This window comes from Culex pipiens, chromosome 2, assembly GCF_016801865.2.
Source record: "Culex pipiens pallens isolate TS chromosome 2, TS_CPP_V2, whole genome shotgun sequence".
Taxonomy (NCBI): Eukaryota; Metazoa; Arthropoda; class Insecta; order Diptera; family Culicidae; genus Culex; species Culex pipiens.
In genome coordinates, this window is record NC_068938.1 from 203625726 (window position 1) to 203639495 (window position 13770).

The 13770-nt window shown below is 37.3% G+C and overlaps 1 protein-coding gene and 1 pseudogene across 3 annotated transcripts in view; both read right to left on the reverse strand.

Annotated features, from left to right (window-relative positions):
• Nucleotides 1-1119: 1119 nt before the first annotated feature.
• LOC120429551 (putative U5 small nuclear ribonucleoprotein 200 kDa helicase) lies at nucleotides 1120-2469 on the reverse strand (annotated as a pseudogene).
• A 9706-nt stretch (nucleotides 2470-12175) lies between these two features.
• Nucleotides 12176-13770, reverse strand: part of LOC120429552 (tetraspanin-2A) — a 215985-nt gene continuing 214390 nt past the window's right edge. For all 3 annotated transcript variants that reach the window (XM_052708810.1, XM_052708811.1, XM_052708812.1), the window contains one exon: nucleotides 12176-12489. In XM_052708810.1, coding sequence (XP_052564770.1) covers nucleotides 12415-12489 — 75 coding nt within the window. In that variant the 3' untranslated portion in view covers nucleotides 12176-12414. The remainder of the gene's footprint in view (nucleotides 12490-13770) is intronic.

Here is a 13770-nt window from a genome sequence, read left to right on the forward strand (position 1 = left end):
GCTACTCTGTTAACGCGCCAGGTTCAAGCCCGCCGCGGAGTTCGCGTCTACTCCACCGTTGGTGTCGAAGGCCAAACTCGGCACAGTCGTGTGTCATCTCGAGACACCCCGAATCCTTGAATCCAAGGAAGTCTTCGACAACGATGACCGCCACTACATTCTGGACCTGCTGCGAACCTTCTCGCCAGAAGTCAACTTCGAACTGATCAAGCAAAACAGATACCCAGTTGCCTCCACTAGGATCTGCTCGAGGCGTTCATCGGAAGCCGTTACCTGCTGATCATCAAAGCCGCCGCCTTGAACCATGAAATCGTCTGCTACCCAGAAAGGAAGTACCAACAACAAGGAAGAACCCACCGCCCCAAGGGTGAACTCGACCGGTTTCAAGCAGGTTGACAACACGAACGCTGCCAACTCGCTCAAGAAGAAAAAACAGCTGGTGAAGAACGTCGAAGAGTTCCTGGCAGATCCAGAACTACGTGCACGTTTGTCTGGACCACCCCGCAGCACCGATGGACGGGTCAATCCTCACCGAAACCTTACACATCAACGTGTGGTACCTTGGAAAGTTCTCCAATCATCGAGCCTAGGTCAAGCAGCTCGATGACATGATCGCTGTCTCGTAACCTACATTTGCGATTACTTCTTCTCGATTTGTCGATTCAATTCATATTAAATAATAAAATTATATGGGTGGGGAAGGAGAGAGAGAGGGGGGGGGGGAATCTGCGGGCTTTAGGTTGTCTTCTTCTTCCAGAGTTATTATTTGTATTAGTGAACAAAATGTGATCCTCCCCGGGTTCCTTCACTTCCCTGTGGGAGAACATCAATCACGAAGATTACACATAATGGTGTTGGTGGCGTTGAACTCCAGTCCTGGGAGTTCGAGCCGTGGCCGCTGTTGGTGTTGGGACCCGTTCCGGATCCTCGTGATGCAGATTCGCCAGCGGATTGTGGCTCGAATCTTTGTCGGAAGTTGGCGACTATGTAGTTGACTTGACAAGTTGCTGATTGTCCCAGAAGCCAAGTTTTATCGTGACGTCAAACTTGTTTGTCCGTGTCACAATTTCCACCGCCAATGCTAACTTAGCCCGAGTTAAATCCGGGGCCGGCGGGAACTTAATTGCTGGAGACGGTAGAGATACCCTGCAGCAGCAGGTTTGTATTCATGTCAGGGTCGTTGTATCTGAATGGGGAAGGAATAGTCGAAATTGATGTTCTGCGAACATTTAGTATTGATTGTATTCAATTACATACTTGGGAGCGGTTCTGTTAGGTCCGGTTAGCTTGGTTGGCAATCGCGCGGCCAAACTCATCAAAATGTTTTCTTCGGGACGATCTCCAGCAGTTATGGATCTTAGTCTTTACGTTCAACGACGAGCTAAACAGCTCGACCGTGGTGTAGTTGATGTAGTAGTACGCCGCGATGATACCCGGATTCAGCGGCAGCGTGTCCATCTCGTCCTCCACGCTTATGCACTTGGACTGCTTGTGATCGGATAGGGTCGATTCACCCAGTTCGGCGGTGGTCCGATACGTGTTGTTGGGTAACGCCCTGCAGGTTTTAGTAGTTAGAGTTCTGGGTAAGTCGCCGCTACAGAAACGTCCAGGTAAGGTAATCAATGGCTTCCTGTTTGGTTTTCAATGCTTTTGGTAACAATCTCCGCGAGTCCAGATGACTCTCCACCGGTAGACTTTTTAAACTTTTTGAAGACGCCTTCTTGGAGCATTGACACATCAGCACGCACTTGGCATCGTCATCCTCCAGCGGTCCATTGGCCCGTCCCACGCTCTGCATGACATCCGTGACCGGGTAGTTGTCGTACGAGAGACTCTTGCCGTTGTAGAACTGCGTGTCCATGATGACCACCAGGTAGACAGAAATTTTCAAACCCCAGAACAGATCCCGCGTGACGAAGGCAATCTGCACCGTTCCAGAAACGAACAGCTACTCTACGATCTCCTGTAAGTGTCTCCTTGAGCGTTTTATCCGCCATGCGATCCAAGAACAGCTACTCGGCGTGGAAGAACCGGTTTGGTTGGGTTTCGACCGCCCAGTACGTATCAATCGCCGTCAGGCGAGCCAACTTTCGCGAATTCAGCGTTGTTCACCGTTTTGGATGTGGCCGCAATCCGCGACGCGTTGTGCGTAATGTTGAAACGTCCCGGGCGTCCGACATCGACGCCAACAGATGATCCAGATCTGCTTCTCAATCTGGGAGGAAATTTACCGTACCGCAAATGTTACCGCCAATCAGCTGCAGCTCGTGCACAATTAACAGCTGGATGTTCTGAACGGTCTACCTTTTCTTACAACATCGCGACAAAATAAACCACTTGTCTGCCGTGGTCACGATAATGTGTCCCTTGGCATTCAGCGAGAACCTTTCCGTCACACTGGAAGCCCGGCGTGATGGTCAACTCCACGGGCAGCGTAGAACGCGTAATCGGTTGAATGTTGTTTAACATCTCCAACATCGCAAACTGGACCGCTGTGAGTGGTCCAGTTTTCTTGACACGTTTTGGGAAACGGGTGAAAACCGGGTACTTCTATGATTCTTTCGAGGTCCACTCCAAGTCACGTGCTTTCGAACTTTACTAGCAATTTTCTGATTTCACCCGTGCAGATCCAAGTTTATCCTCTTCCGGCTGAGGACACCAACAGCCTCTCAAAGTAGGGGAACTGTTTCAGTCCAGCGATTCAGCACAGATGACATCCATATCCGCAGCAATTATAATGTTAGCGTCGCCGTCGTCGACGGTTTCATAGAGTAGACCGGAAGTGCAAGTGCAACAGGCCATCAGGAATGAGTTTGCGTTGCTGGAGGCTGCAAGTTTTTTGGGAGGTTGGGTACACGGCCCTCTATGTTCCATGTTCCTCCACCTCGGCGTCAACGTACAGATCTTCGGGCGTTCTGCGAAATTAAGATCTCGTTAAGTCACAAGTTCAAGAACGCTTTCTGTTTTGTTTACCTACCGGTTGCATCAGTGTCTGCCGCGAGGCAGGCATTACCGGAATGTGGATGTTGGTTGCTTGCGTAGAGTTTGTTTCTTTTCGAGTCCTGGAGCAGGGTGGCTTCCGGTTCCAGGAGAAAATCCACCAGGAACTCGGTGTAGTTGAATCGCTTTCGAACTTTTGGTTGTTTTCGACACCGTTGGAGATTGGGTGTGCGGCGGAAGGACTACCAGCACCGTCAACAGTTCACAACGGCAGCAACAGGACAAGTTAGTCCAAACCTACTCCGGAGCAGCGGCATCGGCAGCCAGAACTAAGGCACCAGTCTCAAACCCAAAACAACCCGAACACCGAAAACGTAACAACCAATCGAGCGAATTCACGATGGTACAGCAACAGGTTGTATCTGGGACACACCTGAATGGCCAAACAGGTTGGACGAGACCGGCGGGTAATCAAGAAAAAGATGCTAAAAAAACTAAACTGTTTACAACAACAACATAAACAACAGCTGATTTGACATAAACATAACAGGCAACAGTCAAGTACCTGTTTTTGGACTCTACATAAATTTAAAATAAACTCCGAAAACACAAAGCTGTCACTATTTGAGTTACAGAAACTACGTGTTGTTACTTTCTAAGATATTAGAAATTTAAATAGTTGCGAAATGTATAAAAATAACGAAAAACTAATAAATTTTAAAAAATCATCAATATTCCAAGATCAGGTTCAGTACGGTAACCACTTTCGACCACAGTGCCGCCATCTATTGTTTTTTATAAAGTTTCGCCAAACTTCCGCTAGGGGGCAATCGCACACCAACAATGCGAACCTAGTGGCAACAATGAGAACATGCCGTCCGGTAATCCATTCTGGCTGTGGAAGAGGGCACATCGTGACTCATGAGCCACGGCAGATAACGGAGGGAGTGAGAAAAGATGCTTGATGCGCTGGCGACTCTCTACATTCAATGTCCTCTCTTCTCCCATTTTCCTCCGGTCGGCACATCATATATGTACGTAATTTTCTTCGTGACGTTGTAGCCATCGCTAACGCACTATGGCTTCAATATCTTAAAGTGGCCTGAGTTTTAAGTAAAATAAAACAAGTTAAATCTGGACATCGTACTGGCCACTTGGAGGAAGCAGTTTGGAGGACCACCCGGAGCAGCCAGTCAAGGATCGACCCGGAGAAGCAGTGGAGCGCACCAGCAAAATAATATGGTTCTTTTTAGCAGGGCTGTGGAGTCGGAGTCGGAGTCGGAGCCGGAGTCGGTGGAGTCGGGTCTTTTTGGGGACCTGGAGTCGGAGTCGGAGTCGGAGTCGTCAAAACTCTAACAGCTGGAGTCGGAGTCGGAGCCGGAGTCGGCTAAATTTTTAGAGCTGGAGTCGGAGTCGGAGTCGGAGCCGAGGATTTCTGATAACCCGGAGTCGGAGCCGGAGTTATCTTAAATTCAACAAAAAATATGTTTTTTTTTATTGTTCAGTATTTCCTATAGAACAGGCTAATTTTCAAAACATCTTATATTTTTATTGATTTATCAGATGCCATTGTGTTTTTGAAGCTTTTTATTGTGATTGAAAAGGTCTAATTGTGTTATTACACTATAATCACTAAATGATAACCTCTTACCCAAGTATGTAGTATCATAATTTAAAAAATAATTTAAAAAAATATTGGTTATGTAGTCAGACATATCTAATTGATTCTTGAATGCTTCCTTTTGCCTATATTTATGTGCCCTTTCAATTCAAATTTGACCAAATTTCATCCAGATATTTCTAAAAAAAAGTACACACACAATCATCTTTTACCCCGATAGCATATGTCTTGGTACGAGGTACATAAAAAGATTAAAAATAGTAATCACTGTTTTTGCAAATCGAAAAAAAGTCACTGACAGTTTAACTTTTGTAACAAATAATCAACGATAATAACAATCTCTTACTTGGAACTCAACATGCGCATTTTGTTTATAACTGAGTACAAGAAAATCAATATGTTGCATTTGAATAATTGAAACTAACAAAAAATATCAAAAGAAGTTGCAACAAATTTTGAATTAATCATTGATTGTTGATGTTGATTTTAGTTAAACTATTTTGATATCGTTGCAAAAAAAAACAAATCTCAAGAATTCAGAGAAAAATGAACTAATAAAAAATTTATAGAACGAAATGTAGGATTTTAATTTATTTTTCAAATATTATACAAAAAACAAAATCAAAATATTATCAACTGGTACGAATTTTCTCATACTGTATGTCCCACGCCAATATGACGAAAGGTGATAATCATTGCATAACAATGTACCTTAAAAAATTAAATATTTGTGACCTAGAAAATATTTTACTTGTGGATATTTGTTTTTTATTATATTTTAAGTTTTTTCATATATTTCGATGGAGGCGCAAGATCATTCATAAAACTTCGTTTTAGGTGAAGATTCTCGAAGTATCGTGCGCCTCCTTTTTAAAGTATATAAAATTTTAAAATTTAAATAAATTAAAAATTTCCAGGGTAAAATATTTTCCATGTCACAGATATTTGAAAAGGACATCTTAAGCGTACTTTTCACGAAGAAATTGTTTAGATACATTGATTTGCAATAATAATCTCCTTCAGCCGTGATGTCCATGTCTAAATGTTTCGTTTAAAATTGTCATTTTAAAAACAAGGTGCCTGTCACTGTGCTTCTTACAAATGTCAGCCTGAAAGTGAGCAAATTGAATTTTAATGTTCAATAGATCATTAAGGCCAGGTTTCTTTTAGTTATTCTTTCAAAAATAATAATTTAATATTTAAATTTATTACCTTGAAAAAAATATTTTCAAATTTGAGGTTAAGCAAATAAATCCAAATTAACTTACATAACTGTTCTTCTCAAAATGCCTCTAAAACTGAAGATATTTTTTGATTTCTGTTTCCATAACGTATAAAACTTGTAACCTAGAAACTTTTTTTCCGTTTATTTACTTTACTTTACTTTTACTTAACTTATTTTTCTTGAGAAAAACATGACGCTTAGAGAGTATTCAAATAATCCTATTTATCAATGTTTTAAAAATAATTAACTAATAATAGTTAACTAACTTTTGAAACATTTAAAAATATGTGGAGTCGGAGTCGGAGTCGGAGCCAACCATTTGTTGAAAGCTGGAGTCGGAGTCGGAGTCGGAGTCGGCTAGAGTTGGTAGGCCGGAGTCGGAGTCGGAGTCGGAGCCAACCATTTGTTGAAAGCCGGAGCCGGAGTCGGAGTCGGAGTCGGCTAATCTGAGAAAGCCGGAGTCGGAGTCGGAGTCGGAGTCGTTTGAAATATGACCCGACTCCGCAGCCCTGCTTTTTAGAACCACCATTATCACGAAAGAGTTGTTCTTCATTTCTAATTGCTTGCTAGTTCGCTACTAGGAATGCTCTTGGTGGGAGTCTGTACCCCTAAGAAATCCAGTCTTTTTTGGAAGCCGTGAGAGATTAATTTCTTTTGCGGCTGCAAAATAAAAAAAACTGGAGTTTATTTTGAAAAGGTTCAAAAAACCAAATTCCAATTTTTGCTTTTAAAGTTTTTTTTAATACCCCTGACTCAAGGCGGTTTCAAAAACACCCAAAAATGGCCGAAATGGCCATTTTCATTACCAGTATAAAAAAATCATGAATTTTGATACCCATATTTCTTTAAATCAAATGGTTCGGTAAATGTCCCCCCGGGAGAACCTTCCCCCAGGGCACTGACCACTTCAGGCTCCTACCAATTTGATCCCAACCCCATTGCCCCAAATCATTCTGGTTTTCCGGTGACCGTCCTAACAATCTTGATTAGAACAGAATTCTTCTCAAATTGGTGCACAAACTGTGTCTTTCAATATGTGCGTGTGTGTGAGTAATACCACCACCGTGAGATCCATCTTTGATCGAAGTTCGGTCAACATTAAAATTTTCAGAGGCTATCTGATAGCTTATATAGTTCACACGAAATGTGGCAACCATGGTGTTATCGCGTGACTATTCCAAGAAAGCAGGAGACGAGGCAAAATTTGCACCATTTCATGCAAACTATTTGAGCTAAGAGATAGCCTCTGAAAATTTTAGTGTTGATCGAACATCCGTCAGAGACGGAACGACGGTGGTAATTTTATTGCACACAAACACACACACACACGCATTGAAAGAAACAGTTTGTGCACCAACTTGGGAGGAATTCTGTTCTAATGAAGATTGTTAGGGCGGTCACCGGAAAACCAGAACGATTTGGGGCAATGGGGTTGGGATCAAATTGGTAGTATATTGGCCACAAACCGGAGTGGCCAATGCCCCAGGGGAAGGATCTCCCGGGGGACATTTATCGAACCATACAAGTTTTGGCAATATGGGTATAATTCATGATTTTTGATTCTATATATGAAATTTTGAAAATTGCCATTTTGACCGCATTTGCCAAAGCCTGAAGTGGCCAGTGCCCTGGGGGAAGGTTCTTCCGTGGGGACATTTATCGAACCTATCGACTCGGGGCAATATGTGTATCAAAATTCAGCATGCAACTTGAAGGAACTGAAAAGTTCATTGACATCTAGAGCAATATTGATATCGAGAAGATTGACTGCCAGAGAGTCGACTGTAGTTATGTTCTCATTTATCTCAATTTGTCGATTGACAGTTGTTCCGTCGGTTCTATCTCAAATTACGGAAAATTTTAGTTTTGTTTTAATTTATTTAACATTTTTATTTCACTTTTCTCCTCGGACACACGGTAATAACAAAATTCATGCCATTTCAATAACAAATATTGTTAAAATAAGTGCTATGGAATCTTCCTGAAAAATGCATTTTTGCATAAGGGTTTAATAACAGTTTATGTTATCAAAACAAAATTTGTTATTGGTCTGATATTGATTGAAAGCCAAAAAAACTTTGGATTTTTTTTTGTTATGGAGAATACCTCCAACTGTTATTGGGATGATCGAATTAGTTGATAAAATAACAATAAATAATAACAAATATTTGTTCGAAGAATAATTAAAAATGTTATTAGTATGTTATTACAATAACAATTCAATAACAAAAATTTCATAACGTTAAATAACAAATCTTGTTATAAATAACATAAAATGTTATTGGCCTAATATTTTCAATTATTAAAAAATGTTATTCCCAAGTTATTTCCGTCTGCTCGGGTCATCCATTGCTCACTACCCGAGCAGACGGAAATAACTGGGAAATAACATTTTTTGATATTTGAAAATACTAGGCCAATAACATTTTATGTTATTTATAACAAGATTTGTTCTTCGTCGTTAAATTTTTTTTGTTATTGGGTTGTTTTTGTAATAACAGACTAATAACATTTTTATTTATTCTTCGAACAAATCTTTGTTATTATTTTTTGTTATTTTAACAACTAATCCGATCATCCCAATAACAGTCGAAGGTATTCTTCCATAACAAAAAATGTTATTCCAAAGTTGTTTTTGCTTTCAACCAATATCAGGCCAATAAAAAAAATTGTTATGATAACATTAAGTGTTTTTAGAACCTTTTGCAAAAATGTGTTTTTAAAGAAGTTTCCATAACACTTTCTGTTATTTTAACAGTATTTGTTATTGAAATGGCAAGAATTTTGTTATTACAGTCTGCCCAAGCGGGATATTTCAACTGGAAATCCACATCATCCCGATGCTACGTTTCCTACCATCATTATCCCGATGAGTTAAGTCCTGCCCGGGATGATGGTCCTGGAAGCCCATTCTCAATGTCACCTCATATCGTCAGCTGCGCCGTCGTCCTCGTCGTCACTTGTGATGGTTATGATGATTACCGGGAGGACCGTCCACTAGGGACGCACCCAACCCGAGTGCTGCACGTGCACCGTCGTGACACGATGACGTGACACTTTTTTTCTCCTTTCCTGATGCCATTGAGACATTACAACTGCCACATTATCCCAGCTTGGATGGATTGCAACGGATAGATTGGTTCAAAAGTTGGTTGGTTCAATATTAAGCAAAATCTAGAAGAACATATTTTATATTATTTTGTGCAAAATATTTTTATTGTAATCAAAAATAAAAATAAAATGGAATCCGTCTAACCTCCCTCCATCCCTTCCACCTTTTCAAGGGTGTCGGAACCTGTTTTGAAGAACCCTGGTCGTTGAGTGATTCCCTGCGACTCTCCTGCGACTAGCAAGGCAAATCTGCAAAACTAGGTGAGCCCATCGCAGATGAGTGACTTTTTACGAGCCAACTCCGGACGGGGGCCTCTCCACAGTAAAACGCGGCGTTACACTTTATTGAGTAATACCCATGTGTGCGAGCCGAACTCTGAGCTATTTCTGCCGAGCCATTTAATGGGACACAGTCCCTTTTACGATAATGGAATGTCGACATCATCTTTGCGCTTTCAAAGTTACTGGCGAAGGGGGATTTTCATATTCTAATTGAATTTAGTCACAGTTGGGTGCACTTTCACGAGTTTGTCCTCTTTCCTCGCCCACACTTTTGGAAAACTAGAGAAAAATAATTAAAACTGATATTTTGCAAAGAAAGTGCATTTTCTCACGAAGAACGAAAAACTCTCTACTCAAGAAGAGAGAGAAGTACCTCTTGAGACAGTCGGTCCTTGTCCTCGGGGCTGTTCTGGGCGATGGCCAAGCTGGAGGAGACACTGCTGCTGTGTCAGTTAATTAGATGACATTATTAAATTTGTCACCGGGACCACAATGCCACCACCACTTCTTCAAGGAGGTTGCTACTGGTCAAATGGTCTGGGTTGTGGTGGAGAGTTTTCTTTGTCATATTTTTCTTTGAAATTAATGGGAGGCGAAGTTGAATCTATGTATATTTTAAAACAATGATTCGATATTGCTTTTATAAGTTCAAAGTTTTCAAATCTTCAAATCTTCAAATCTTCAAGTCTTCAAATCTTCAAATCTTCAAATCTTCAAATCTTCAAATCTTCAAATCTTCAAATCTTCAAATCTTCAAATCTTCAAATCTTCAAATCTTCAAATCTTCAAATCCTCAAATCTTCAAATCTTCAAATCTTCAAATCTTCAAATCTTCAAATCTTCAAATCTTCAAATCTTCAAATCTTCAAATCTTCAAATCTTCAAATCTTCAAATCTTCAAATCTTCAAATCTTTAAATCTTTAAATCTTCAAATCTTCAAATCTTCAAATCTTCAAATCTTCAAATCTTCAAATCTTCAAATCTTCAAATCTTCAAATCTTCAAATCTTCAAATCTTCAAATCTTCAAATCTTCAAATCTTCAAATCTTCAAATCTTCAAATCTTCAAATCTTCAAATCTTCAAATCTTCAAATCTTCAAATCTTCGAATAAAATCATAAAATCATAAAATCATAAAATCATAAAATCATAAAATCATAAAATCATAAAATCATAAAATCATAAAATCATAAAATCATAAAATCATAAAATCATAAAATCATAAAATCATAAAATCATAAAATCATAAAATCATAAAATCATAAAATCATAAAATCATAAAATCATAAAATCATAAAATCATAAAATCATAAAATCATAAAATCATAAAATTATAAAATCATAAAATCATAAAATCATAAAATCATAAAATCATAAAATCATAAAATCATAAAATCATAAAATCATAAAATCATAAAATCATAAAATCATAAAATCATAAAATCATAAAATCATAAAATCATAAAATCATAAAATCATAAAATCATAAAATCATAAAATCATAAAATCATAAAATCATAAAATCATAAATTCATAAAATCGTAAAATCATAAAATCATAAAATCATAAAATCATAAAATCATAAAATTATAAAATCATAAAATCATAAAATCATAAAATCATTAAATCATAAAATCATAAAATCATAAAATCATAAAATCATTTTGTTTTTGTTTTTGTTTTTGTTTTTGTTTTTGTTTTTGTTTTTGTTTTTGTTTTTGTTTTTGTTTTTGTTTTTGTTTTTGTTTTTGTTTTTGTTTTTGTTTTTGTTTTTGTTTTTGTTTTTGTTTTTGTTTTTGTTTTTGTTTTTGTTTTTGTTTTTGTTTTTGTTTTTGTTTTTGTTTTTGTTTTTGTTTTTGTTTTTGTTTTTGTTTTTGTTTTTGTTTTTGTTTTTGTTTTTGTTTTGTTTTTGTTTTTGTTTTTGTTTTTGTTTTTGTTTTTGTTTTTGTTTTTGTTTTTGTTTTTGTTTTTGTTTTTGTTTTTGTTTTTGTTTTTGTTTTTGTTTTTGTTTTTGTTTTTGTTTTTGTTTTTGTTTTTGTTTTTGTTTTTGTTTTTGTTTTTGTTTTTGTTTTTGTTTTTGTTTTTGTTTTTGTTTTTGTTTTTGTTTTTGTTTTTGTTTTTGTTTTTGTTTTTGTTTTTGTTTTTGTTTTTGTTTTTGTTTTTGTTTTTGTTTTTGTTTTTGTTTTTGTTTTTGTTTTTGTTTTTGTTTTTGTTTTTGTTTTTGTTTTTGTTTTTGTTTTTGTTTTTGTTTTTGTTTTTGTTTTTGTTTTTGTTTTTGTTTTTGTTTTTGTTTTTGTTTTTGTTTTTGTTTTTGTTTTTGTTTTTGTTTTTGTTTTTGTTTTTGTTTTTGTTTTTGTTTTTGTTTTTGTTTTTGTTTTTGTTTTTGTTTTGTTTTTGTTTTTGTTTTTGTTTTTGTTTTTGTTTTTGTTTTTGTTTTTGTTTTTGTTTTTGTTTTTGTTTTTGTTTTTGTTTTTGTTTTTGTTTTTGTTTTTGTTTTTGTTTTTGTGTTTGTTTTTGTTTTTGTTTTTGTTTTTGTTTTTGTTTTTGTTTTTGTTTTTGTTTTTGTTTTTGTTTTTGTTTTTGTTTTTGTTTTTGTTTTTGTTTTTGTTTTTGTTTTTGTTTTTGTTTTTGTTTTTGTTTTTGTTTTTGTTTTTGTTTTTGTTTTTGTTTTTGTTTTTGTTTTTGTTTTTGTTTTTGTTTTTGTTTTTGTTTTTGTTTTTGTTTTTGTTACTTCTCTGCAACTTAAAAAAAATCCATCCAACTCCTTGCAAGTAACTTCACCATTTTCAACCGGACATCCTCACCTGGACCTCGGCTACCAGAGGGAAAATAATGGAACATAATTGAAAACTGCAAATTGAATCGAGGAGCAGTGGAGAAAATTTTAATTGGACTTGTGTCTGAGTGTTTGTCACCTTGACCAAAGTGGGAGCGTTTTCTCAACAGAGTCAGAGTTGAAAAAAAAACTTCACCCTCCCAAAGCGCACATTCAAATCTCGGGGGTTTCTCACCCGCAAAACCAGGGAGAAGAACTTTTATTTCTCGTAATTAGGTTAAAAAATGAAGTTGTTCTTAACAATTTGCGACCTGTGTGGTTGGGTTGTGTACTTGGAAGTTTCCGGGGTTTGCTGAGCTTATTTTTCTACGCGTTTGTAAATTAGACCTTAAAATTAGAGGAAAAACTGTCATATTCTTAAAACTGATGATGTTGCACTTGGTTGGTAGTCACTTCGCTTTAGCGTCTGTACATGGCTTCTTCCTCACGCTTGAGAGCCTGAACCAGGACGATGCCGAGGACGGTGTTGGCGGTCTGAAAATTAAAAGAGAGATTGTTGAAGTTTTTTTTATCTTGTAGATTTCAAGTTTCTGATAACATCAAAGTTCATGGAAATATATCCATCAAGGCGAGTGAAAAATTCAATTTCCCAGATTAAACTCTCAGAAAAAAAAACCACCCACCCACTCATAGCTCGATAATAATCGCTCAAACAGGACATGTTTGTCAAACATTTCCATTGCTTCGCTGTACTCTCTGTGTGTGTATGGCCCGAGGACATGTTCCGGAATCCTGTCAAAGTCAACCTCTCAACAGTCAGAAGTCAACGACGACGACGACGACTGTCCAAACACAAAAGTCTGTGTTTGTATTTGCACGGATTACTTCTTCTTTTTTTCCGGCCGATTTCGTTCCACGAAGATCCTCCCTGGGCAATCCTTGCTTTCTTTTTGAGATTTTTTTTTCCAAACGATTTTAATTTCATAAATGCAACAAGTTCAATCGACGGAATGATCCTCCGGGCGGAAGTATGTTTTCCCATTTTTTTTTTACTCTTTCTCGAGAAAAGCTCCCAGAAAATCTCTTGATCTTCTTTGGAGATTTTTCCTCGTTCTGCCGCTCGTGACTCGACGTCTTTTTTTCCAGGGAAATGCTCGAGTCGAAAACGCAATTAATTTAACATCATTTTCTGGCAAAGAGAAAGAGACAGGATGGCGGAGGTTGGAGGCATAACATGCTTTCAGGAAGAGTTAATTTGCTCGGGTAGTAAGAAGGAATGGTTCTGGGAATGCGGGGGTTTTCCAAGGATTTTCTTGGGATAAAATGGCAGAAAAAGGTAATGTCGAAAAGCAACATGTGCGCTCGTGAGAGTATCCGAAATCAGGAAAGTCTCTATGATATCGGAAATAGCTTTGACTTTAATATTTCGCTAAAGTAAAATAAATACAACAATTAACAAAAAAGTAAAGGTTCAATTAAATCAAATTTGTTTCTTTTAATTTTTCAAAATCACAAAAAAAATAAAAATTTGAAGATTTAACAATAATAAAAATGAAAATTTATTAAAGCCTAAAATTTTTTTTTTCTCTTGAGTCCTTTACATATAAGTCTGAAAAATGCTTTTATTCCAAGCTTTTCAGCCCCTAAAATCTTCATTCCACCAAAGCTTCTTTTCGCCTTCTCCTACCACCAGAAAATTTTGCTAATAAAACAGGAAATATTACACCCATCCATCGAGACGAAAATATTCACATTTGCCCCCCAAAAAAATTAGCAATTCAAATTAAATTACCATACGTGCGCGACGTGCGTGTG